Genomic DNA, 27,291 nt, shown 5'->3' with positions numbered 1-27,291 from the left:
CCCTCATCTGCACAATATAAGCACTTTTGCTTATGTCTCAATAGAGTTGCTTGTATTAAAATTTAGGCACGTTTCCTCTTCTTCATTCACTGGCTCCATCTTTTTTATGCTCTCCCATCAGATATTCCTTTAATCATCTCACTGGCCCTTTGCTGGACTCACTCCAATATATCCATATGTTTCCTGCACTGGAGACTGCAGAACTGAGTAGACTAATCCAGACAGGAATAGAAGTCAATCTGAGATTTTTCAGAAGTATTTTTTTTGATATTCGAGTCCCAGAATTACAAAATAAACTGTCTGTTAGTAAGACTGACATGGTTTGGTTCTGCAAAACACATTAGTAGCTTTACACTCTATGCTACTGTACGTCACTTATAGATATAACATTGTTCTGCTTCTAGGCACTGTGCATCAGAACCCCATTTTGTGTAGCACCCTACAGTAGCATCTTCTGCTCAGTTCTGATTCAGTTTGAACCAGTCTGCCTTGAGAAGACACATAAGGCTAAGAGGAGAAGCAATTCCTCACCTCAGGGAAGGAATTGCTTGTCATCCCCTGCATTTGTTCAAGACATTAGCAATAACTTCCTGTTTTCCCATCTTCCGCATAGTCATTGTGTTGAGGTTACACAAGGTTAAGGTATGAGGTGTCGCACTGACCACGAATAATGTGATGCTTGTGAGCAACAAGGGTTTTCACTAGGGTGAAAGTGAGATTGTTGGTGAAAGTGAAGAAGTAAGTGAATTAAAAAATTCTGACCATGATCAGATTTAAGTTTCCAAATACTAGTATGCACATTTGGAACCAAGTGCAAACCTTTTTCTAATTGCCAAGGGATTCTTGAAGTGTATAAGACAGCCCAGTCAGAACACGGAAGGAAAGAGTTTGAGGAATTTCAAAGCTCAAGAGACACTGGTATGAGAGCTTGGGTCATCATATTTAGACAGCAGTACATGGTGGTGGTCTTACATTCTTGTACAGCCTGCATCCAGTGACCCATGGCCAGGAGCTACTTACTCACTGTACTTACAGAATCCACCAGCAGACAGTTTTCAAATGATTTGTACATAGTACATTTTAAAAAAACGCTGAAGTTTTCAAATCCCTGCCCTGAGAGTTAACACATGAGATTTCTAGCTAATGTCATCTTTCTGTGTGTATGGATGGGCAAGGATGAGGAAATATGAAACAAACAGCATGTGCCAGCAAAAGGGTGTTCTTGCCTTTTTCCTTCTGTGTCCTGCTATCAGTCAGACAGGCTTTGGCAGTTCCTAGTGCAACCAGCCACTTTTGCCTTTCAACTGCATTTCTTGCCTTCAGATAGAAGTATTGTTGCCCCGGGATAATCAGGTCCATTCGTGTGTTATCTGCAGGATGAACTGAAAGCAACATACATTTCAGACCAGTCTCTCAGCCCTTCCCAGCCCAACCAAGTACACCAACAGATATATTAGGCAGTAAGTCAAACAGTAAAGAAACGGGAGGAACCTACAGCTCCACTCTCCCCTGCTGCCATTTTGACTTCTGAGTTAGGGAATGGACAGGACAGGCGTGTGTGTACAGCTGTGCTACAAAAGGCTATGAAAGGCAATTTTGTGATCAGTATAATCTGGGAGTTTTTATGGAAAGGGCATCCTCTTCTGTCAAGCCTCTCTTTCAGGCTTCTAGCCCGTAACTGAATCTCAAAGATGTGGCAAGTAATCCAATATGAATGAGCAGATCTAGTACTGAAGTTTATTATTCATATTTCTAGCTTTAGCTTTGTGCTTATGAGGAGTCATTTGAAGCTGCGTGATGTTTCACCATGGCTCATGAAAAACAGTGACACAACTGCACGCAGCATATTTATTTTAGAAGCTTGCAGCTCTCTCAACATTTTCAAAATGCTATGGAATAAAAAGTGGCATATAGATCAAGTTACTGAGTTACTACAAATACATACCAAAGAAATCAAGTCCCAAATAGCTTGTCATGTGAAATCTCGTCTTGAATGCAACATCATTAGACAAGTTTCATGCAGCTGAGTGTTACTGTATGCTTACCTTGAATTTCACAAACGGCCATTTGGATGCTTCCCTTGCAGCCCTTCCAGGCATCTTCCTGAGAGTCATAATAGGACAGGATGCCACCACAGAGAAGAAACCATCGAGGCTGCCAGCCTGAAAAACAAAACTGCGTTTCTCAGTTACTTCCCTTCCTGCAGCTCCACCACATCGCTCACTTGGGACTCACTGCAAATAAGGCCCCAAAGATCCTCAGTCCTGGAAAATTAACCCCTTTGAAGTAGTAAGATTAGTGGACAGGTCTGGATGCTGTACACCATAATCCCCGCTTGCTGGCATCTAAGTGTCCTTTTTGCAGGCAGTGGACCATGGCAGTGTCTGAGATGCCATGCCATTTTCAGTGGTTTTGGTAACATGGCATCACTAACTCATTCTCTCTTCCAACTTCACCACCCCCCAAGTCCTTCCACCAGTCCTCAACCCACTTCTTTGCTCTTCACAAAAGCCACCCCAGCTGTCTTGAATTACAAGCTTTCCTCCCTTGAAGGAAGGGCTACCCAAGCTCTCTTGAAAAACAATTGGTAGGAAACTCCTAAAAATCAACAGAAGGAGGGAACAGAGGTGGATGTGTTGATTTGTGAATGCCATCTTTCAATGACGCATTTTTCAACAGTTCTTGAAACTCCCATGCTCCCCTCATAAAAAGTAGTCTTGAATTACTGATTTGCACTTCTGGACACCTTCTCAGACAATAACCAAAACACGAGGATAGACCCACACCAGTAGTTCTGGGTACACTTTTCCCCGCCCTACTGCCCAACTTCAGAAGGAAATTACCCTTTTGGTTTTCCACTTTTGGAAGTACTTCAGCAGTATGAAAAGTTAAAAACAAACCAGATATGACAGCTGCCATTTATGTTTAATTAAACCTACAAGCTCATTAACTTAAGAAGAAATGAAGCAACAACGTCACTGGAGGAAAGCAGCTTTCATTACTGAGCTGCAACAAGCCTCCCTGGCCAGGACAGGATTCTGAAGCTCCCACACTGGGCCAGCAAAAAATCTCTGGGAAAAACACTTGGACAAGACCACATGGACCACGTGGCTCCTGGGTATTCTTGCAGAGGGCCCATACTTCTACTGTCCCCAGCACTGGGGCTCTGCCAACCAGCACTGTGCTGCAGGAGCCCAGGCTGGGCTTGGATGGATAGCATATTAGAGGAATGATGGAATCTGCTTACCAGCTAGAGACTGATTCCTTGAGGCTGCTGAAACCAAGCACAGCTCAGTTTAAGGCCAGAAAGCACTAAAGACTCAGGCTAATAGAAGGAGTATGGTTTGGCCATTTTTTTTACACAAGCAATACCACTGCATCCAGGCCAACTCAGTCTATAGACTGCTAGACCTTGTGGGGTGGCTGGAAAACAAACATAAATATTTTTTTCACACCCTCCCAGAGATCTTCCATTATTTCCTAGAAGAATACACAAACAGTAAAAAGTCAAAGTATTCTCTATCCTTTTTTACTTTATATGAAGGGAAAAAAACCCATGAGAAAAAAAAAAGAAAACAGCAAGACTGATTTTTATATAAAACAACTATCCTAAAAGTCACTATTGATATGTAGGAACTCACAAAAAAAGGAAGTGATTGTTCAGCAGAGAGAAGCAGTTAATTGCTTCAGACACTCAGTGGCACAGAACCAGTCCTTTAAATAATGCGCAGCACCACAGTCAATACAAGCCTCTAATTCAGTCTGGAGATCCTGCTGCTGCACATGAATCACTTCAGCCATGGTCCTACAGCTTACAATTACAGCTGATGCTCAACCAAATTGCATCCCATCAATCAAAGGCTGCGCAATCAATTAGCCAACATACAAAGCACTCTGCCTCCATCACTTTGGAGCCCGGTTAAAAGTATGTTACGAGTCAATATATTTTGTTGAGGTTTTTATTCAGTTGGTTTTTTTGTTTCTGGGTCTTGTTTTGTTGAGGGTGTCACAGCAACTATTTGTCTTCTTTTGCAGAATCTAACTATTCTTTAATTATTAGATATGTATTAAAATGAAGACTATGATAGAGAACTTTTACCTAGGACAGAATACGTTGTCAGAACAGAATTGTTGCACCAATAAAAATATAGTTTTGTAAAAGGAAACCATTTAAAAAAAAAAGAATCATAGCAAGGTTCTGTCAAAGGATGTACTAACCACCTGGTATTCAGTGACACTGAGTCAACAGCCATGGGAAGGTTATCCTAAACAACCAGCTAAAAATAGCATGTGGCTGACAAATCACAGGCACTGCAACAGGGATACAATCTTTAGTTACTGAAGCTTCACTTTTGGACTCGAGCAGACAAAAAGGAATAAAAAACAAAGCACCAAACAACACCTAGACACTTCCACGAACACAAGCCTTGGTTTTATTCACTGTTATTTTGTCCCCATAAACTGTCATAGGAATATTGCAATTCAGACTTCACCTCATATAGAAAGGTAAAGCCGAATCCTTCAAGGACTTACAGGTGCCAGCACTAACACGACTTCAAAGAAGAATTTACCAAGTGTATTTATATAGGTGGTGCACAGGCAGGAAAAAATATAGCTCATACTTCCCACATCTCGTTTTAGAACCACAGTACCATTAACAGTAAAAATTGACCTTGTTGGGGAAAGATATGTGTAAGAAAAACGTAATAAAATGCAAAGCACAATAAAAGTGATTAGTAGCTTAAGATCTCAGCCATAGAAGAGAGTGAAGAGATTCCAGACATCTTCACAGACACCGATTAAGGTACATATTGCACTGCTGTGTGGAACTTAAGAGTTACTGCCTGCAGTACCTGGAAGATCTGATATTGTCCACTAAAAAAACAGATACTTAAACAGTCTGTGCCTGCTAAGGATTCACTATTTCTCCAGTAGTTTCCACAGACAAAGATCTGCCTACTTCCACCATCACACTTCAGGAAGTTTGGATGTAGCTATCACTGAGCAAACTTGACATTTCTTGATAACACAGTTGAAATGTGGACATAATTCAAACTTTAATGTTACACAACTCAGGCTCCAGACAGCATTCCTTCCAAAGTGCCAAGCCTGAAGAAAAAACAAAACATTTGAAGACATGTAGATCATGCCAGACATCCACAAAGCCAAACCATCTGGGAGAATTACATACTCAAGAAGTCAAGCTGATGACCTGGAAAACAAGCTGCAATTAAGAGATGCCAGTTCCAGCTGCATTTCTAAGAGACATAAAGGCCAGACACCCAGGTTTTTATTATTGCTTGTTTCCACTAGAATTATGTAACACTTTATGTTTACTAATTTCTTAAGCTTCAGCATACATTTTCATAAAACTTCTGCAATAGATAGTCCTTGGACTTCTTCGACCCTTATTCAGACTCTGAGTGCAGAAAGGAGATAATTATGAACTTTGCACGTTACAACATCATCCATCTAATAGGAGCAGTTGAAGTCTTCATTGCCTTCCTTCTGCTAATACTAAGAGCAAGATCCAACACTTAGCCACAAGTGGTAAAGCCAAGGTGGATCTCTGTTTTTCTGTGCTAGGTCACAAGAGTCCCAGAGTGGGTGCCCTGATAGTCAGAGACATCTCACAGTGAGAACAGGAAATATCCGTTGTTTCATCCCATTCTGAGAAAATGTAATCTGTGCTGTGTGTTCATTGTACCACCACCCACTGCTTTATCCCCCACTGCCCAAGGGCAGAAGGACTGTGGCTTCTGCACAGCACTGTGTCAGCAACTGACAGCTGGATGGGAGCTGCTGAAAACTCAGCTCTAATAGGACCAAGACAGTGCTGGTGTCTTGCAAAAAGTCCAGAAGGGCCACTGCTGGTCCTAATGCGGTAACATCCAATGGATGAGGATTTCCCAGGGGAATTAAGGCTATGGAAATCTCCATGTGACAAATGGATGAAACACTTGTAGTCAAGATCCCAGCATGCCTGAAATCTTGACTATTGGGCACCCACACTAAATCTTACAATCCAGTTTGCGACAGCTGATTGCCTAAGTTTAGTTCATATGGCCACGTGTTTCATGCTGTCAGTCACGACTAGGTTTTTAGTCAGGAAAAGCATTTAGCAAAAAAGTATCTCACACAGGTCAAATTTGACACTTCCCTCTTTTTTTTCTCATTCAGGAAACAAAAGTAATACAGTGAGAAGGTTATCTTGACCTAAGCAATTTGCACCCAGAACTACTGCCTACTTTTCCTACACAGCCTCTTAAGGCTACCCAGTATTTTAGGAAGGGCAATCCCAGGTGCTGGAACACATTTTGCAGCTGTAATTCTATAGCAAAACAATCTGACAGGATAAAAATCCAGTCTCTATCCACGAGGGAGACCAGAAATGCAGATAGGAGTGTGTGACAATACATGCCTCTTCTCTGAGCTACTCTCACCTCGAGAGCAGTTTCTCAAAATATCCATATTGCGATTTTACTATGATTGTGTGCATATGAACAACTGGAATCAATACCAAAAGTTCCTAAAGGTAATGAAGGTAATAGATTTAGCACTTTAACAATGGTATCACTTTTTAAAGTACTTGTTTTAGGAATACTAAAGGTTCAAGTGAAGGAAGCAACACCTGGAACCAGCAGCTGAAGCCAGCTTTAACACAATGACCTTCTCCCAAAGGATTTTTCTCTCAATGATTCCTTAAAGTCCACTTTTGCTTCAATCACAAGTGTTAGGGCAATGCTAGCAGCATTAAAAAAGCATTCTGCCATCACAGGGCAACTGGGTTTGTTTGCAAACAATTTTACACCAGTGACCAGCCAAGGCACAGAGGGCACAATGTACCAACCATCAGGCATTTTTGAAGGGCATGCAGTGAAAGGATGAAGGGCAGAGAGGGCATAATGGTGATGGAGGCAAAAGTTCAATAATTCGGGCCACTGCTCAGACGCTCTAATGCAAGTCATGCAAAGCTCCTGGGAGTTGTTCTCCTCTGTTTATACCTCCCAGCCCCAGCAAACAACTGCTTCTCTCTCTGACCCCTGGGGTGGTTATCAGGCCAGACTGAGTCAATGCAGCGAATTTATGTAAGCACATACAGAAACCACATGATGGTATCTCGTCACCATCAGTCTATCATACCTTTTGTTTCGGTCCTACCCTGCCATTCCCTGTGATCACTTACTTTAGTGCAGAAGGACTGAATGCAGAGGCACCGGTGCTGCAGCATACCTGGCAGAGAATGCTGCACCATGTAGGCTCTGCAGCACTGCTCTAACACTTACAGAGGAGAGAGGGGACACAGATTTCTATTCCTGCAGCCTCATCAAACTTTTCTACTGCAAGCGCGTTAATTCCAAAAAGGCTGGACGAAAGCAAGATTGCTGCATGAAGAAAAACAGAGGGGAAGGGAAGAAAGCCATGAGAAGTAAGGTCAAACCATTATAAACACAATTAAGCAAAATCCAAAGACAATTTAACTGATCAGTCTCTAATGCATCCAGCACAAAAAGTGCAGCCAGAACCAGGTGAGACTCAGGCACCAATCTAAATCATTACCTGGTCTCTGAGAGCAGCCAGTAATAGAAGGCAGACTACTGACCTAAAGGCAACAAAAACCTCAGCTGTCTAGGTCCACCTCCATAAAAGCTATACTTGTAATTTCATATAATCAGAACTTGGACTACACTCAGAGGCTAAAATTAAGGGGAAATTATAAAAAGCTTTTTAGAACCAAATGTTTCCATAAAGTGTGAAGGGTTTGATTACTTCCTCCATCTCTCAAAACTGAGGACCTTATTTCCAGAGCTTGATATCAACTGAAAGTGTATGTCTCCCATCCTAGAAGGTCAGATTTCTCCCAAACCAAACTCCCAAACCAAAGACTTACCTCTAAGCAATATCATGTTCATCCAGATTAAAGATACAACAACTAATGCTTTTTCACATCTTCTTGAGCTTTCCCCCCAAGTTTATTAAAGAATTCTGAACATAAGACACAAGAGTAATTTGAAGCTTTATGTGAAAGCTGAAATTTACTGCTTGGTGCTGGCTGTTGGCATCTTGGGATAAAGTGAAAACAATTCAAAGCACAACAATAAACTGAGAGGGGATGATTACATATAGGAAGATGGGAAGAGCTAACTATGGTATGTGGCATGATGCAGCGTCACTAATGGCATGAACATTAGTGTATCATGCCTTGAGGAAGACAAGTTAGGGTTACTCAGAACAAATAAGGAAGTGAATATTTAAATATCAGGAAAAGCTTAGCTATGTAAAGAAAAGCGATCAAAGCCATTTCACAGAGCACGTAACAAATACCAGGCAAGTCAATGGAAGCAGTCATCATTTTTCTTTCTAATGACAAAGCTCCTCGGGCCCCCAAGCCAAGAGTCAATACACACCAACTCCTCCACTCCTGCCTGTGGGTCAGCAACTGCAGGTAAGGTGTGTACCTACACTGAGGATCTAAACTTCTGAACTGAACTTCAGCAGAAAATAAAAATTAACTTGAAAGTGACAAGCTCTCACACACACCACTTAAGGGATGTATTCCCCAACCCAATGCTCTGTTTCCCACCAGTGGCTTACTCATTCTATAAACCTCTTGAAAAATCAAAATCATAACTCACTTTTACAAGGCAATCTCCAAAGACTAAATCAATTTATTTTATCAATCAGAAGATATGCTTAACAAAGAGCACAAACTGCAGATTGAGTTCAGTTGGAGAGTTCAAATAGCAAAGAGCAGCCTTCACATGAAGTTCAGCTCTGCTCTCTCCTTTCTCTTTCCTGCAAGCAGTATTCCCCAGTTTGAGACCATTCACGATACAGCACTGCAGCCAGGCTGTGGCTTTGATGCTGTCCACACCAGAATGCTTTATGTTCAGTCAGGACTACAGGCAGCAGCAACACAACCAACCAAGAAGCAATAGGGAAGGCAGAGGGTGACGCCTTTATCACCCCAATTGTGAGCAGTGCTGAAACAACAGCTACACACTCATGCTATAAAGCCCATCCCCAGCCTCCACAAACTTCACTGAACAATGCCAACATTAGATAGAGACTTTTGGCAAAGGATGAAGTCCAGGAATTTTTTAAGATCATGTTACACGCTTTGCAGGCTCAGCTGAGGCCAAATTACATGCCTGCATGATTTAAGGCACCTTGCTCTGGATTTTGAGGATTAATAATTTGAAGTTTGCAGATGCATTATGTATTTGCCCATGAGAAAAAGTGCTGTCACACTTTGTATGACAGCGATAATTCTGCTTGCAAAGTTCCCTGCTCCCTTAAGGTTTTAAATCAGTTTAGTGGGTGAAGCATAGACAAGGGCAATCACAGGACCTATTTACTGCAGATGTAATATCTCAGTGGATTTTCATAGGCTAGACCTGTGTGCATGCATATCTGATCCAAAGCAGGCACACTTCACTTGAACAGAAGTAACATATTGAGAAATCACTACCTGGTGGCCATTGCATTAGAGGAGAGAGTAACTCTAAAATCTCAGTTCTCTAAATTAAGAGATTTTAGAGGCAGCACCGGAAATCCTACGCATAGAAACCACAACATGAGCGTGAGCGCAGAATCAACACCAGAGGAAAAACCTTATCTCCAAGTGGCAACCAGGTAATACTGATTCAATTTATCCTAATCTATATAAAGCAAACAAGTGCATTCATTACAAACAAGATAACTAGTTTAAGCAGTAAGGCAAACTGATCTGTTTTTCAGTAGTTGGCAATCATGCTGTGCTTTCTTTGCCCTTTGCCCACAGAAAGCTAAACTTGTTTCCTACTTCTGAAATATTCCTGCTGTCAATAACCATGCAAGTTGCAGTACAGACCTAGCTCCTGGCCCAAGAGCTGGGGGGAAATAGGTTGACGTGGACTTGACCTCTCATGATGGTGATGACATAAGACATTATAAAACCAAAATTCCCAGAAAAAACTCAACTACCAACAAACTACCATCAGCTACTCTCTCATAGCAAGAAGGAAAAGCAGTTCTCCTTTCCTACAGTTTTTAGCTTGTTCTTTGGTGAATGACCTATCTCCCCTCTGACCCTAAGGAGTGTTCCTCATTCTGAGGAGGAAAGGGCATAAGCACCTGCTGTGCATGTTTACACCAGCACTGTGTTAGTAGCACAGGCACACACTGATATACAGAGATGGCACAGACTTTCCCTGCTTTTTGCATGCATCATTCACACTATGCAGCACCAGATTAGTCAACCTTGAGCAATATGAAAAGCACACTGGGGGCAGAATACTGGCAGAAATACTGTTCTGGATGACCTATTGTTGTACCTTCTTACCTCCCTTAATCTCTAAAAGGCGGCTTTGCTGTCTCTCACTCTCCAGCTCTTTGCTATTGCTACAATAAACACCAAATTTCAGAAAGAATTTGTTTTTTTGTATCTCCCCATAAATTTATAACATAATGGCTTCAGGGCAGGAAGTCTTCATGTTATGCCAAAAGAAAGCACATGCAAGTCTGCAATCTAAGAAAAGGCCTAGAGTGACCTTGACCACTACATTGACTAGCAGAGTCAAGTTTCAACAAAGTCAGAAAGATGCTACAATCCTCCACCACAAATTTTCTCTCAGTTGAGAATAAAACCTATTTTACTTTTAAGACAGTGCAAATCTCACACATCCAAGAGCTTCTCTCCATCTGCATTCATTTAGACTGAGGTTTGCAAAGTGTTACTCTTCTGCATGAGGGGTCACTTGGTTGGGAGTGCTTAAGAATGTGGCTAGCAAAAAGAAATTTAATTTTGATGGAGACTTAGTATTTCTTAGTCTTCATCAACACAGAAGACAAATCCACCTGATCCAACCACATGCACACTTAGGCACTAATACTAAAATGTCAAATGCCAGTCAGTTACTGCAACATGCACCGCTTCCCACAGACACATTCTCCAGATCTCATGGCACAAAAGCAAGTGCAAGGCTTCCAAATACACACCAGCATCTCAGCAATGCAAAGAAAAACATGTAAAACTTGACATCAGCTGAACTATGGACATTTTTAGTATGGGGAAAGGACTAATATCACTGCCAGAGTTCCACAATTGAAATGGAAAAGCCAAGCATGGCCACTACTCTTACAGACTACATAACTCAAGAGCATTCACAAATAATTAAGAGACACAATAACAAAAATCCATGTCTATTCAGTGAGACCTGACAAATTTTGAGTCCTCTCACAACACCTATTCCCTAAAGGGGAAAGTCGCAGCAATCTCAGAGCACTCCAGTAACTCCAGGATCGTGCACTCTGCTCCCCATCCCCTGTCGAATCAACTCAACACTCGCCTGTGCTTCAGCTTTTCCTTTGTTTGATTTCTTACACTTCTCCGGCAAACAGGGAGGTGCAGCTGTTCCAGCCTCTCTGGAAAAAGCCAAAGCAAGGCGGTAGCCCCTCGGACACGCACTACGGAGCCAGACTCGCACCTGGCAACGCCGAGGTGGCCGCGGTTACTTTTCTCTGACCATCAAAGTTTCCATACTGGCTCCAAGGAAACACATAGAGGTTTGCAGCTGGCAAGACCCGCACCCACAACCCCGAATCCCACGTCTCTGCTTCTGATTCCATGTGGACATCCCAGTGGTGGCCATCCCACAGGAACACCGGTGGTACCGGACCCTGCCCATGCCTGCGGTCCCTCTTGACCCCACCACCCTTCCCCACCTTGCCCACCCAGGCTGCTGCCGCTCTGCCGTGGCAGACAAGCCTTCCTGGCACGGGAACACCCCGAAAATTAAACTCTTGGCCTAGAGCTAGCAGGACAACCCCCCTTTCTCTTTCTTCTCTTTTTCTTTTTTTCCTGCATACATTTTCATTCGAATCCCCCAAGCGGGGCTGAATGGCAGCGCCTTTTCCTCCCCGCTCTGGGATTCTCCCGAATACCCAGCTCGCCTGAGTGAAGTTCCAGGGGGTGTGTGCGGACCGGCGGAGTTCGCTGCCCGAGCGTGGCCCGGCGACTCCAGGCTAAGCGGGGCCCCCGCCCGCAGCCCCCGGCCCGGGCAGGCACCGGCAGGGCAGGAGTGCCGGGCGGCAGCGCCGCGGGGGCATCGGGGAGTGCCGGGGCTGCTCCCGGCACGGCGAGGTCAGGGGGCACCGCCGGCCCGCACCCAGCGAACACCAGCGATTATATACATATACATATATGTAAGAGCATACATATATATAGATAAGAAGATGATGGCCCCCGTCCCGCAGCGGCTGAGCACTGGCAGCAACTCACCGCTCAGGTAGTTGGTCCACTTGTACAGTACTCCCTCCATGCCGGCCGGGCCCCGGCCCCATGCAGCTCGGCCGCCCCCGGCGGGCTCACGCCGCCCGCCGCCGACCTCGCCCTGCCGCGCCGCCGCCACCCAGCGCCATCGCGGGGGCGCGCCCGCCCCGCCCCACCCGGCCCGCGCCGCCGCCACGCCCCCGGCGCAGGACGCGCCGCAGCCGCGCACCCGCGGAGCGGCCCCGCGGCGCTACGTCAGCGCAAACTGCTCTGTGAATCGCGGCCCGCCTGACTGGCGGGAGCGAAGGGGCCGGGGCAGGAATGGGCGCGGAAGGCCCGGAGCAGGTGGCCGCCCGCAGCCAATGGGAACGCGCACTCCGTCCGGCACTGCCCAATCAGCGGCCGGCAGCGGCGGGCTCCGTTGTACGCGCGCTCCGCGGGGCTGCCCCGCTCGCCGGCGCTGTGACTTCCTGGAACGTCCGAGCCCGCCCACCCCGTCTCGTCTAAGGCTGTCGATTGGACAAGCCTCGAGATGGACAGGGATGTGGTCCAATGGACGGTAGGTTCGCCTGGGTTTGCCCTGAGGCGAGCCAATCAGAGGGCGCGCCGCCGGAGCCGGGCCGTCGGGAGCTGGGGGCTGGCAGCGGTGAGCGGCGCTGCCACGTCGGACGGACCGACGGACGGACGGGCCGGACCCGGGGCTGCGGCCGCGGGATGATGGCCCGGTGAGCCGAGGGGAGGTGGGCGGCGATGGCGGCGGCGCTGCTGTGGTCCGCCCTGCTGTGCGTGGCGCTGGGCCGGGCGGGCGCGGCGCTGATTCCCCCCGCCGATGTGAAGGTGGAGGTGCTGCACAAGCCGTTCCTCTGCCATAGGAGGACGAAGTGGGGGGACTTGATGCTGGTCCACTACGAGGGCTACTTGGAGAGGGACGGCTCCATGTTTCACTCCACGTAAGTAAGCGGCGCGTCTCCGGGCGAGCTGGTGGGTGAGCCTGCACGGGGAAATACATTTAAATACCTGTGCGTGTGTGTGTGTGTGTGGGGGGGATGTGTGCGTGTAAAATGGAATCTTAGAATGGCTCGGGTTGGACGGGAATTTAAAGTTTAGAGCTTCATCCAGTCAGGCCTTGAACATTCCCAGGGATGGGAATGGGGCATCTCGTATCCCAAATCATAAAATCGTAGTCTTGGGTTGGAAGGGACCTTAAAGATCATCTGCTTCCACCCCTGCCATGGCCAGGGACACCTTCCACTAGACCAGGTGAGAGGGGCTTGGAGCAACCTGGTCTAGTGGGAGGTGTCCTTGCCCATGGCAGAGGAGTTGGAAGCAGATGGTCTTTGAGGTCCTCTCCAACCCAAGCCATTCTTTCATCTGTGATTTAGGTGCAGTTTTTGGTTTATGATGTCTTGTGCTATGCATGAATTTTCATCTGGTTTCTAAAGCAAACATCTAAAGTTTAAAAAGAATGTTATACGTGTCCTTCCGCTACCGGCAGCACAGTGACAGCTTTTCATTCCTGAAACGGCGTATTCTTCAGCTACCCCTGACCAGACAAGTCAACATACCAGAGCCACAGTAATGCAAATAGGAGGGAGAGCCAAAAACTGAAGGGAGTCTGCTAAGAGTCTGCAACGGCTTGCTAATGCTGGATTTCCTGTAAAACATCAACGAAGTGTTAATAGTGGGAGACAGCAAAATGCTCAAGTCTCTGCAGGCTGTGCCTGAGGGCTACTTTTGTGGAACGTATTAAAAAAAAAAAAAAGACAGTTTTGCATGTTTATGCTCTTGCAGACGATTCAGCTAAAATCTTACTAATTTTCTCTTGTAGTTAACTTGCCTCTAAAAGGACTTTAGTACACTCTTAAGTCTTTGCTGCTGACTAACTTCTGTAAGTGCTCTGTTTTCTTGTTAAGCACCTTTCCTGCATGACTAGTAAATAGAGCTTTTAAATTCTGTGTCTGTCAGTAGAGTGAGTGAAAGTAGTCTGGGTTGTACCACCTGCTTAAATTGGGTCTTCCTAATTTAAACTTGAATATTTTGCATGCCTTTATGTCTTTTTTTTTTCCTAGACTATCTGTTGTGTAGTTGTTTTGCTGTTCGAGTTTTTTTCGGCTTTTTTGGAAGAGATGTGACTGATTCTTCTAAGCATGTTAAAAGGTATATTGTAGTCATGACCAAGCTGGTTTTTGATGTACAATTTACCGAGGAGTGTGCATGGCCTTGATTGTAGGTTTTTAAGAAATGCCTCTCTGGTCTGATCAGTTTCCAACTGAAAAATGTGATCAGGGAGGTGAAGGTGGGGATCCAGATTGGTCAATGTTGTCATAAACGCACCATATAGATGTTACTTTATTTCTTTCCACTTCTCAAGGAACTTTGTCATGCAAAGCATAAGTTTTAAAGACTTTAAAGTCTTTCATTTAAGAAATGTGAAGGTGCCACGTGGTGGTGTGGTTTTGATTATATATCTATGTTATGAGCATATTCCATTTGTTCCATGTGCCTTTTATGGGACTAGGTGTTTAAATACTAAGTGTTTTGTTCCTTTCTTTTCCAGTCACAAGCATAACAACGGTCAGCCTATGTGGTTTACCCTGGGCATAAGGGAAGCGATCAAAGGCTGGGACAGAGGTTTGAAGGACATGTGTGTGGGAGAGAAGCGCAAGCTGACTATTCCACCTGCCCTTGCTTATGGAAAAGAAGGGAAAGGTAAAACACCTGAAGTCTTTTCCTTACTTCAGTTGTTTTTAATCTCTCTTTTTTACTGGTATTGCCTAAAAGGTTCGCAAGCTTTCAAGCTTTCCAGGCGTATTTCATTAAATAAGAAAAATTGATGGAGTCAGGTGCTCTTTCTCTCAAATTTATTTTCTGCAGAAATAACCATTAAGTGGTTATATGGTGAGTGCAGGGGAAAAAAACAAAACAAATTGATGGTAGCTGGGGTGCTGTAAGAGTCTTTTCTGTGACTGCTGTCCTCAACAATGCTCTGCTTTTTCTTGTTTTTGTTGTTGTTTTTTTGCTCCCTTCTTTCTACAGTCAAGTGAAGGTGGTTGCTTAGGTAACAATTGGCTTTTTCGCTGTTGCATCTGTTTTTGTGGTAATCTTTCATGAATGTGCATGTGCAGGCCTCATTCTTGCTTGCAGGTTTCTTTTAGAACCCTAAGAAATTCCCTGTACTGCTGCCCAACCAGTTCTTAGCTGATACAGTGAAAAATCACAGTTTATTTTTCCACATAGGGACATTAATTTTTTTCCTTTTAATGTTATTTTCAGTCTGGGCAGTGGTACCTGTTGCCCACAGTCAGATGTGCAGATGCATGAGCAGTCATGTCACCTGCTGAAAATGTACTGAGTGGTGTGCAGACAGATGAAAGTGTGATAGAGTTTTCTCAACCTGTCTACAACTGATGGTGTTTAGAGAATTTCCTTTCAAAGATTTCCAGATTCCTATTTTAATGGGAGAGCCAGATTTGGAAAGTGAAGTTAAGCAAGGGACAGCTTGAATGATGTGGGAGAGTTCTATTTCTGCTTTACAGGGTTTGTTTTAGTTAACTTGTTTAGCAATTATTATGAGTCTTTTTGTCATGACAAGAGTTGCCACAAATGACCTATGGTCGTGCAAGGTTTCAAAGCAGAATGGATAAATGTCTAGGAACATACAGTCCATCCTGCTAATGTTGTCTCTCATTAATATTTTAGGAATGAGAAGCATTTACATGTCTGTATCTTCTGGCAAGTAGGGGTGAACAGGGGCTAAGCAGTACTCTGTGTTACCTCACACTAATTAGTATTCCATAGATACAGCATAATCCATACCCTACTTCTTGAAAGTACCCTTCTAAAACCTACTTTTCTAGAAGCCTTGATTTGGGGTTCAAGACATAGTATTAGAAGTAATCATCGTGTTTATAGGACAGAACAGGTGGTCAGCTAATTGGCTGTATGCAGGGCACAGCTGTAAATTTTTCTCCAAAAAGATGTGAAATGCTGCAGTGCTCACAGTCATCACAGGCCTAATTACTTTCATTAATATGTAAAGCACCATAGTTGTTCTCCAAAGACTTGTGAACCTCACCTCTGTGTGTAGTGCAAGAAGGTTAAACGAATAAACACTACTGTAAGAAACGACTTGCTTTTGGAAGACTTTGAAATATTTGAACACAATTATGTTTCTGTTTTCAGTGATGCCCTTGAAGATAGAATTATTTCATTTTCTTCAGACTTTATTCCGAATGCAAATAATTTCCCTCCCACCTTTCTCGCTTTCTGACTCATCATTCAAGTCAGATGCCTTTTTCTCTGTAACACTCAGAAAAATTACCTGTGTTCCAAACTCTTAACAGGGGACTGTGCCCTCTATTTCCAGAAGTTTCTGCATGTTTGTTCATCCCAGAAATCTACAAACTTGTTTGTTGCTGCAGCTCAGAGTATATTTAGGACTATATCTCCAAAGTAGATCATGTGGATTAGTTTTTTCCCTATATTCTCAAGGCATAGGAGTATTTTTGAGGTTCTGTCATCCAATATAGGAATATACTTGGTCCTACTCAACCTCTCCCTGTATAAAGGGGCAAAATGGTGTGCTTAAAGGTCTTTGACAGTAGTGTCAGCCATCAGCATGAGGGCATATATCATTCCTGTAAAAGTCAGTGCCTGATAAACTGAAATCCTTGATGGGTGGTGTCAGTGGGGAGGGGGGATTGTTCTGTGACTCTGTTTGGAAGTTACTGGTCTCTTCACCTGCATCAAAAATGACATTCTGACAACACATTTAATTTGATCAGGTTTATATACTTAGTTCTGCTGTGTGTTTAGAAAAGGGTCAGTGCTTTGTGCAGCAGTCCAGGGATAGCTGTGGGGGGATACTGATGTCGTTGCTGCCCTTCTGTCTTTGTCTTCAAAAGAGTTGTTTTCCATTGGTGGAATAGCACATACAGAATGTCAGTTGGCAGTGGAGAGGAATTTGGAGACTGGCGGGGTAATGGTGTACCGGGAGGAGGACTAAATTCTTTGTTCTTGCTGCTGTGTCCATTAGTCCTACTAACTCATCAATACCTACAAGTCTCCAACAAAAGTAATTGCATCTAAAGTTGCGTATGTGCTGTAAGGGTGCTCAGAGTCCAGGCCACAGTCTGAAATGGTTATGGTTATCACTGTTGCAACACTCACCCTTGTTAGTTCAAACTGCAGGATGTCTCAAGATGAGTAGGATTACTGGAACATTGCTCTGATGCATATGGCTTTTGTATGGCACTGAATATGGAGTTGTTTTTAACTTTTTTCCACTTTGGGCAGGAAAAATTCCACCTGAGAGCACACTGATTTTCAACATTGACCTTCTAGAAATTAGAAATGGACCAAGGTCTCATGAGTCATTCCAAGAGATGGATCTTAATGATGACTGGAAACTGTCCAAGCAAGAGGTGAGTGTGTTACTCTTCTCTTGTGTGCAAATCTAACAGGATAGGGTAGTGAAAAAAAAAACATAGGCTTTACTTGATCCTATTAGGGAAGTATCTATACCCAAGTTAGATGTTAGCTACTGCTGCTCACAGAGCAACTCAGCAAGCAGAATGCGCACTGCTTAGTGCTTAAGGAAATTATTTATTGAGTGATGGACAGTTCAGGTAACTAGAGATTAAGGAGTTGTTAGCTTAAGTGCTGTACTGATATGCTTATCCTTAAAGGTAAAACACCCAAAAGGTCATTGGTAACCAGGTGGTCGGTAGTCATGTGGGGAAGGCTGAGTCTCTCTTCTTCTCTGGAGATGACTTTAATTGTTGCTTGCCTTCCAATTCTTTGCTTTGTATTTTTGCCTTTTGTGTTTTGTGCCTTTTCATGCTGGTGTCTTTCTTGCTGACTGCTATTGAACTACTACTATTCCTGGCTCAAGAATTAGCTCCTGTCTGTGGTTTGGCTGTCTTGCCTGCCTGCAGCTCGCATACTTACTTGCACTTTAACAATAGACTTTTCCAGTAAAACTAAGCCAAGGATGCACATCTGTGCTCACTGCTCTGAGCCTTGAATCCTAGTGAAAATTCTGGACTGCAGGTTCAAGAGGAGCCTTGGTAAACTGAAGTGTGGGCATGTGACCCATGTGTGTACCACAATTATGGGAAACCTGGATGAAGGAAAACATCTTAGAAATAAAACAGACTTAAGGACTTTTTGAAGTTAATTGCTGACTTATTAATACACCGAAATTAGAAGTTCTGCTGCTGTAGGGGAGTCCTGTTTCATAGCATTCACTCTGTAAAGGATGTGTATTCAGCAGTATTCACCTTCTGTTTGCCTGTTATTTTCAGTCTTTCTGCTCCAGTGTGCAAAAGTGATCCATAAAAAGCCAGTATAAACAACTGAGTTCTTTTTCGTTTGGGTGTGGTACAGTTTACTAAACCCATAAGGCTTATCATTTGTACTGTGCATACTGCGTGTCTAATATCTTTGTACTGGAATTGTAAGCAATGCCCTTACAAATACCAGAGTGTAAAATTAATAAAACAGACTTGAAAAATGGCCCATTTATCTGGCTGTTAACAGTCCACTGTTGCAGTTCTTATGCAAGTGGTATCTGTTTCACAGATGGGTATGTTGATACTGTTATCCTGTAGAAGGCTCTGCAATTCCGAACACTTGGTTTCTCAACAGTTAAACCTTAGAAACTTAGTAAAAATAATCTGATCTTTTTCAGAACACTGCATACCATTAGTATTTAGCTTAATGTAAGTAACTGTTCCAGAAATCTTTAAAAGGTACCTTGACTCTTTGTCATTCAAAATTTTGAGATGTCTAGGGATTTTTTAATGTATTTCCCATTATAGCAGCAAACACTGAGACTGTGACAGATTTCTGTATATATTTGGGTCAGCTGTTTACATCTACTGGTTTGTAAGAGTGCTAGGACATAGAAAAGCTGCTTGGGTCTCTGACCCACTGATAACTAGTAACTTCTGCCTGGCTATTTATACTTTACTGTATAGACATCAGATGACAAGCTGTCCTGGCTCATTTTTCAGTCAGATACCATAAAGCTATGACAGCAGATTTGCTAGTGCTACTGTCACTTCTATTACTAACGGTCTAATAACTGATGGGAGCTGCAGAATCAGTCAGACAAGTATTATTCTGGCAGTGGTACAGGAGGGAAGATTATCTGTTATCTAATACTACCATCCTGAACATGGTGGCCTTCTCTTACTCTACAGTCATCAATTCTTTCATACGCCTAAAAATGGTCTCTCTCACCTTTTGTCTAATAGGTGAAAATTTACTTGAAGAAAGAATTTGAAAAGCATGGAGCAGTGGTAAATGACACACAGCATGATGCTTTGGTTGAAGACATCTTTGATAAAGAAGATGAAGACAGTGATGGGTTTATATCTGCAAGGGAATTTACATACAAGCATGATGAGCTGTAGAAAACGGTGGCATAATTTTTTTTGATACAAATAGCAGGAACTTAGACTGTCTGGTTCTCTTGTCATCCTAATTTTATGTTTCAGAGTTGACAATTGCTGTTGGCAAAGAAACTTTGTTTATATAAAAGGAAATTTCTGTTTATTATGTACAAATGTTTTGAACTGTTTTAAACTATTTTAAAGTATGAAAATGTACCTCCTTTTATACAGTGAAGACTTGCACATCAGTATTTTTTAAATTTTGTATTAACTTATTTTTCAGAACTGAAACAAACTTTCCAGTTACCAAACATTGTGAAAATAAAAATCCAGTTCAATGACTTTCTGTGTGATTTATGTGTGTCCAGATCACTTTCAGCAACTACTTTATAACTTCTAGTCTGTGGCTTAATTACTTGACCTCTCTTCTGTGTCACTGCTTAAAAAGCAGTGCTGACCTTGGGTTTTTTCCTGCAGATATAAGAAAAGATGTACTAGAAGGCATCAGCATCTCTTTATACAGCTGAGAAAATGATACAAAGCTGAATGAGAAGAATGATTATTCTGTGCTGATTTTGCCCATCTGAAGGGAGAGTGTTACCATCCATGCTAATAATTGTTTGCATTTTTTGTTAAATTCTGTGAACAAGGCAGGAGTTAATTGTCAGACTTTCATTTCTACTGCCAGCAACATTCTAGGGAGTGTCTGTAATTTGGAAAGCAGCAAGTTATGCTGCAGTGTGGAGGTGATGTCCTTTAAATGTACAGACACATTGGTTTTGAAACTCAGAGTTTGCATTCATAAAAAAGATCACACTTTTCTCCTCACAGTTTGAGGGAGATCTTAAAGAGAACATTACAAGGGGAGAAGTGTACTGACAGGAGGATAAGTATGGCCTGAAGAACAGTTTCTGTCAGCTTGCCTGCTTTGCAGCTGCATGAGTTGCAGAACTTGTGTTATTGCCCCTTTGCAGTATTTTTCACAAATAGCACATAAGTGATGTGAATTTAAAATAATAAAGTGAATTTTTAGAAAACCAGAGGCATGAAGTAAATGTTATGGTGCTGTGTCTTTACAAAGATGGCAAATATGAGAATTTCAAACACAAAAAGGAATTGTTTGAACTGTTTTTGGAGAGAAGAGACATTTTGCAATTGTCCATGATTTCTTAAATGAGAGGGCAAGGTGTATCAGGGAAAGGAGGAGCCTGTATTCTGACATCACTAACTTAGGAGTCTACGAACACAGCATTGTACTTGAAAAATGTTGCTGAAAGGTGTCTAAGGACACAAAGCAAATCTGGTTGTATGAAACAGATTGCTGTGGTACACTAACCCTTAACTACTGCCAAGTGGGACTGTATTCAAGGTTCTCAGTGCTGTAGGTGAGATGGATGTTTTCCTGCCATCTAGTGTTGCAACTGGGGATTAGAAGACTGCTTCATTAAGTGGGGTTCAGCTGCATATGGACATTACAGATTGCTGTCAACAGTGACTGTTTTTCTGAAGGGAAAAGATATAACTGAAGATATACAGTGAAGATATGCAGTGAGCTTGCCTGCTGGCTGTTTGTTTTGTTTTTCTTCCAGTATCTTGTGGCTGGTGTTCTAAGTGACAGGGAATTGTAGCATTGTATTTTGTTTTCAGCACCCTTTAAGTGGTTTTCCTCGATGATGCCATCTACTTTTCTTGAACTCATTCATACTTTTGCTTTATGGCAGTGAGTTTTGCGGTAGAATAGTGTAGGAAAATATTTCCCTTCAGTTTTAGGCTTGTGACCTGCCCTGATGCTTTTATTGTGAGGAAATAATCATTACTTATTTAGCTCTTACTGGTCATGGTTTTGCATATTGATATTTTTTTCTCATCACTTAGGAAAGTCAAGCTTGCCTGACTTCAGCCTACCCAAGGTTGCTTACATGTTCTGTGCTGGATTCTTGATGTCCCCTGCAGTCAGCGGAGCATTAGGCGCCTGGGGCAGCTCATCTCATGTGTGTTTTTTGTGTTGTGTTGGGATAGATGTCTTAGCAAATACAGTATTCAGTCTTTCTCTGTTGACTATATGAGGACTCAGGCCAAGGAGGGCTAGTAGGATATGAAGTTGATGCTTAAGACAGTCTTGCCTAGGATGTGGGAACTGGCAGGTACCCAGCCAACCACAGGGGTAATACTGTTTGTGTGTGCTGCCAGGAACAGCAGAACTGACTTTCATTGTGTCTGTCAGTGTTCTACATTGTCCTTTGTGCTGTTTAGCATGTTCTCAGAACATATGAGGGGGAATGAAAGCATGAAAGCCTGAAATAAAACTTGGCCATATTACTGACCAAATATATAAAAAGTTAAGCTTAAATAATGGTGTGCCAATATGTGACTTCAGTAAGGGCCAACTTGGATTTTTGTATTATATAGGAGTTTGGAGTAAGTGAATGTTATGAAATACATATTATCTTCTCCTTGGATTTTTAAAGCATTTCATAAAAGTAACTTTCATTGAACATAAAGTTATTTGTTAATGTTAGCTGAGAAGCTGCAGAACCAAGATGCTTTATTTGGTGTTGAGTGTAGCTTTGTGCCAAATGAGAGGATGGTTTTTGTTAGTAATTTTCTTGAGAGCTGTGTTAAACTTCCAAAACTGAAACAAAAGTGTTTTTTGAGAACTTCAGACCCAGCAGCAGATTTGAGAAGTCACTTGAACTTTATTACTGTTTCGTATCATTAAAGTCCTCCTGTGAAGATGAAGGGATTTCTTAGGTAGAAATAGCACTGCCTGCCTTAACTAATCTCAGTTGCATCTGCTTGTAACTCCACAGGGTAAACTGCTGCAGTGCCAGCAGGAGTCAGCCAAAAACCTGCAGGAAACCAGAGGCAGGCAGCTGCCTGTCCCCCAGAGTGGAATATTGGAACTTCAGTGGCACTCAGAAACATTTTGGCTGCCTTGTGTGTGAAGTGCAAGTGTTTCCCTTGAAGAAACAATCCGTCCCTGCCTGTTTTGTGAAACATAACGCTTGAAAAAGTGAGAGTGAGAGGAGAGTTCAAAGCATAACATTTTCCTCTTGCATCTTATAGTCCTCGTCCCACATTTATTGATCTTTTGTGGTTATTTAGGAAAATATATAGTGGTAGTTTATAGAACTGGTACCTGTCATTCACAGCCACTACCTAGCAATTACAGTGGGAGTTGTTGCCTTCTGTAGGTATGGAAGCAGCCTTCAGAGCACATTTTATTTGAGAATTCTTCATATGCAATGCAATGACACAAGAAAGCTTTTGGCAAAGCTTCAGGGATGCTGCTTATATTCTGAAGTGTTTTTTAAAGCTTTCTCTTTTGAGATCAACAGATGAGACAAACTGTTGAAAATGAAGGAATCACTTTATTTGGTCTTAAATCTTTTCAGTACCTTATGTCATAGATCATTTATGTTGGAAAATACTTTTAAGATCATTGAGTCCAACTGCTAACCCAGCACTGCCAAATCCACCATTGAACCATGTCCCTAAGAGCCATGTCTACATATTTTTAAAATACCTCCAGGTATTTAAGTGAGGTTTCCCTGGGCAGCCTGTTCCAATGCTAGACAACCCTTTTTGTGAAGAAATTTTTCCTGACATCCAACCTAAACCTCCTCTGGCACAACTTGAAAATATTTCCTCTTGGCCTGTGCCTTGTTTTACTTGGAAAAAAAGGCCAACCTACACCTCGCTACAACCTCTTGTCAGGTAGTTGTAGAGAGTGATAAGGTTTTCTGTCTCAGCCTCCTTTCCTCCAGGTGAAACACCCCCAGCTCCCTCAGCCATTCCTCATCAGACTTAGGCTCTAGATCCTTCACCAGCTTTGTTCCCTTCTCTGGACACGCTTCAGCACCTCAGTCTCTTCTACTGAGAAGCCCAAAACTGAACACAGCATTCGAGGTGTGGCCTCACCAGCGCCAAGTACAGGTGGACAATCAGTGCCCTGGTCCTGCTGGCCACACTCTTTCTGATACAAGCCCAGGTGCCATTGGCCTTCTTCGCCAGCTGGGCACACTGCTGGTTCATGCTGAGCCAGCTGTCAAACCACCCCAGGTCCTTTGCAGCCAAGCAGCTTTCCAGCCACTCTGCCCCAAGCCTGTAGTGCTGCATGGGCTTGTTGTGACCCAAAGGCAGGACCTGGAACTTGGTCTTGTTGAACCTCATACAGTTGAACTCAACCTGTCCACATACCTCTGCAGAGCATGTCCTTGTGCTGCCAGGAACATACCCAATACAGAGGTGTTTTGATGACTACTATATGTTACAGAGTAATAAAATTGTGGTGTTAAGTACATATGGAACAAACTGCTACCATGGTTTCTTCTTCGTGATATTTAAAATTAAAATGATACATAATTTGTTTTCTGAGTACTTCAGTGTAAAAATAGGTGGTACCAGCCAGCCTTTAAATTACAATTATCTTTCTCGTACATGCTCCCCACATCCCATTGTTTCTGCTGTTAGGTACAAGGTGGTCTATCCCTTGATCCAGAAATCCTAGTTTCACATAACAGATGAGTACCAGCAGGATAGGGAGAGCTAATTGCTTTGGGGCATTCTGGGAGAAGATGCAAAGCTAGGGAAATGTGGTCAGAGAGAGAATTATGCAGAGTGATGTGAGGAATGCAAAAGATTTTGTTTCCCAGATCTTTTGGCATCTGCTTGCTTGGAAGGAAGAACACAACAGTCAATGATGTAGAGACTGCAAATATTAAGGCTTGTTTCTGATCTGACTTCAATTAGAAACCACTGCTTCAAACAGTTTCTACATGAAGTTTTATGACAAAATTTAAATTCACACTTCAAGGTCTATTAAAGAATATTTAGAATAGGTATGTTGAGCTTACTTCTTGAAATACATTGGCCTTATCATAGAGATGTTGCAAAAATCCCCAAGACACAATCCAAACCCCATGCTGAGTTATTTTTGGTAACAGGAAATAAACCAAACCTGCTTATATTTGTGTAATCCTGGATAATTTTAGCTTCTCTTGAAAGTTAATCGTAATGCTTATGTTGTGTCCTAGTTTTCTCCTGGTTCATAGGAAAAACAACTCTGACAAAATTAGGATCTTTCTTTAGCTATACTGCTTCTGTTTTCGTGCCTGTGCTTGATTATGTCAACAGTTTCACACAAGAAACGTAATTCACAAGCTCAGTAGGAAGCCTATACAGGGACAAGGACCTTTGTTATCATCTTTTCCAGCCTGGAGGGGATTCAGACAGAGCTTCCTGCATCACATTTCTTCCTCCTAGGAGCTTCTGTTTGAAAAGAAGGCTAGTTTAGCAAGGGGTTGCACCTGGTCAGGAGCCGTATGGTATTTCTGTTCTCCTGTAAAAAAGGTAGAATCTTGGTTTAGCTGAGAAGGTTACCATGAAGAAAGGATAGTTAGAAACATGGCAGGTAAGTAATTTTGTGCAAATTTTCTGAAGGCCATGTTCCTGGTGGAGGGCTGGAGTTTATCCAAAGGGTTAGTATTTTTTTTCTTTTTTTTTTCCCTTTTATTTCTCTTTTCTTATTACTCTTCTGCATGTCCATTAGGTAAACAAGGACAAACTCACATTTAAAATATTTGGGTCTGACTTCAGAAATCCAGTGGAGCCGACTCTTCAGAGTGCCCCAAATCCCAGTTATATTTTCTTCTAAAAAATCTGAGGCTGATGCTAACTACCGTTAAGAGCAGCTCGTCATTTTAGACACGATGCTTCTAATTTCTACTTTGTGTCATGACCTGCTTAAGGAGATTAAATGATGAAGGATAATTGATTCCTCATCTGGGAGTCAGACTGGAAGTATTAAATCAACCCTGTCCCTTTTCATGTTATTGCCATTGAAATTTCTTTGAAAAGCTATGTTTCCTCTTCTGCCCCTTTCCCTGAGAAGTGAACTAGGTAATACCTATTTTTTTGGGTGCTTGGCCTGCTTTCTCTCTGGGAGTAAATGGCAGATCTTAGCTCTGATCTCTCTAATCTCCTGGAATATGTCTTTAGAATTTCATTCCCTAAATACAATGCAAAATGGTTTTGGTGACCCTGTGTCCATCTCTGGGTATGGATTTTATAGGTCTATAGCTAACAGACTAATTGTAACTTATAGAAAATTATGACCTGCTGGATTTTACTCTTAGCAACGATCACCACAATGCTTAAGAGAGGTAAGACTGGTGGTGTTCCTCTTAACAGAAGGTAAGAATTTACATTTGCATCCAGTATTTCCACCCTCATGTGCCATCATGTCTTCACTGCTATTGTCACTTCCAGTAGTTGGGTTAGGAGCTGGACTTACTGTGGTCACATGGACATTGCAATATGCACATGCACACTGACAATCAACACTACCTCTGTAAAACTCAGTCTGAAGCAAAGCTCCCAGACACGTGGTGCTCATCTCGCAGCTGTCAAACGAGCACAGGCGGCAGTGGGAGCACGTATGGAGCAGAAATGGCCAACACTCCTATGCATTTGGTACCAGATTCTGCTACTGTCAACCTGAGCCAAGCTCAGCTCATCACGGCACCCTTTGGAACAGCCACAACCTGCCATTTACACAGTGGTGGGTCTGGTGGGGTGGACTCTGGGGCAGCAGTTAGTATGCTCTGCCAGACCTCTGTTGACTTTGGACTTTCACACCTTGTTTCCTGAGCAGGCAGCTGTGGGATGTGTCAGTGACTCAGGACAGTGTGGAGTGGCACCAGCCAGGCTTGAGCTGTCACACCACTGATGGGTGTAAAGCTAGGGATGGGCTTGGAGAAAAGATCAGGACCCTTGGTCTAGAGGGCAATAGCAGAGAAAAGAAGCAGAGGAATATGTCTCAGTGCCATCCAGTTTTTCTTGGCTGATAGCCACAGCAAATTCAGGGAAGTTTAAAAACTACTGGCTAATTTATTCTTCACATTTCTCTGTTAAAATATGTACATAGAGAATAACATGCAATCAGCATGAAACACACAATACAGTGTAAGTTTTGTAATTTTTCCATCTCCTACTAACTACTATTTTCCACTTGTAAATTGTGGCCAAGGCCATTTATGGAACATGGACTCTTTTATGACAAAGACACTCAGTTGTGGACATTCTTAAAGATACATTTTCCCAACCCCTTTAGAAGTATGGGAGCCAAAATGAATTCTTTTATTTTAGCTTGAAGTATTTCTGTTGTCAGTGATCCCTTCCCTCCTGCAGATGTCTAACACTTCCATGAATTAGGAAGATGACTTACTCATCTAGAAGGCTTTTTGGAGTTAGGACTCCTTAAAGTTGTATTTACGATAAAAAAAATAAATAAAAAAAATTTTAAAACCCAGAACAAACCACACCACACACCCCAGAATACCCCCCAACAAAACAAAACAACCCCTCACCAAGCACTAAAACCAAACCATACCAAAAACACCACAAAAAAGTCCCAACAAATAGAATTTGAAAGTTTAAAACTCCTGAAAAGCAGAATATTGAAAAATGCTGCAGCAGAAACTTCTCCAGTCCAGGAAGGACATGTCACTTCTCACAGCCCCCAGTGTATGATGTGTATGGGAGGAAAGGAAAGGTTGCTGACACACACATAACTTTTTACACATACTCAGCAGACCTGTTGCTGTGGTTACTAATCAGAACCTCCCCTGAATGAGTGCT

The 27,291-nt window shown here is 42.8% G+C and overlaps 2 protein-coding genes across 2 annotated transcripts in view; one reads left to right on the top strand and one right to left on the bottom strand.

The window, feature by feature from the left end:
- The window catches only part of PLEKHA8 (pleckstrin homology domain containing A8), a 30,482-nt gene extending 18,067 nt beyond the window's left edge, over positions 1-12,415 (bottom strand). Inside the window, exons 1-3 of the mRNA XM_071561025.1 lie at positions 12,263-12,415; positions 2,046-2,162; positions 1,227-1,382 (exon numbers count right to left, since the gene is read on the bottom strand). Coding sequence (XP_071417126.1) covers positions 1,227-1,382; positions 2,046-2,162; positions 12,263-12,302 — 313 coding nt within the window. The 5' untranslated portion in view covers positions 12,303-12,415. The remainder of the gene's footprint in view (positions 1-1,226; positions 1,383-2,045; positions 2,163-12,262) is intronic.
- A 454-nt stretch (positions 12,416-12,869) lies between these two features.
- Positions 12,870-19,991, top strand: FKBP14 (FKBP prolyl isomerase 14). Its single transcript, XM_071561023.1, has 4 exons — positions 12,870-13,203; positions 14,811-14,962; positions 17,549-17,676; positions 19,513-19,991. Exons 1-4 carry the CDS (start codon positions 13,004-13,006, stop codon positions 19,669-19,671), a joined length of 639 nt encoding a protein of 212 aa, XP_071417124.1. The 5' UTR covers positions 12,870-13,003; the 3' UTR covers positions 19,672-19,991.
- The last annotated feature ends 7,300 nt before the right edge of the window (positions 19,992-27,291 follow it).

Source organism: Pithys albifrons, chromosome 7 (assembly GCF_047495875.1).
Source record: "Pithys albifrons albifrons isolate INPA30051 chromosome 7, PitAlb_v1, whole genome shotgun sequence".
Taxonomy (NCBI): domain Eukaryota; kingdom Metazoa; phylum Chordata; class Aves; order Passeriformes; family Thamnophilidae; genus Pithys; species Pithys albifrons.
The sequence above is the reverse complement of the archived record's forward strand: the minus strand, read 5'-3'. Positions and strand labels throughout refer to the sequence as shown.

Excerpts from the sequence above, each read along its gene's own strand:
- FKBP14 (XM_071561023.1), top strand. The coding sequence starts at position 13,004 with ATGGCGGCGGCGCTGCTGTGGTCCGCCCTGCTGTGCGTGGCGCTGGGC. Across the intron at positions 13,204-14,810 it reads GGCTCCATGTTTCACTCCAC|TCACAAGCATAACAACGGTC; the intron begins GTAAGTAAGCGG and ends TTTCTTTTCCAG. Across the intron at positions 14,963-17,548 it reads TTATGGAAAAGAAGGGAAAG|GAAAAATTCCACCTGAGAGC; the intron begins GTAAAACACCTG and ends CACTTTGGGCAG.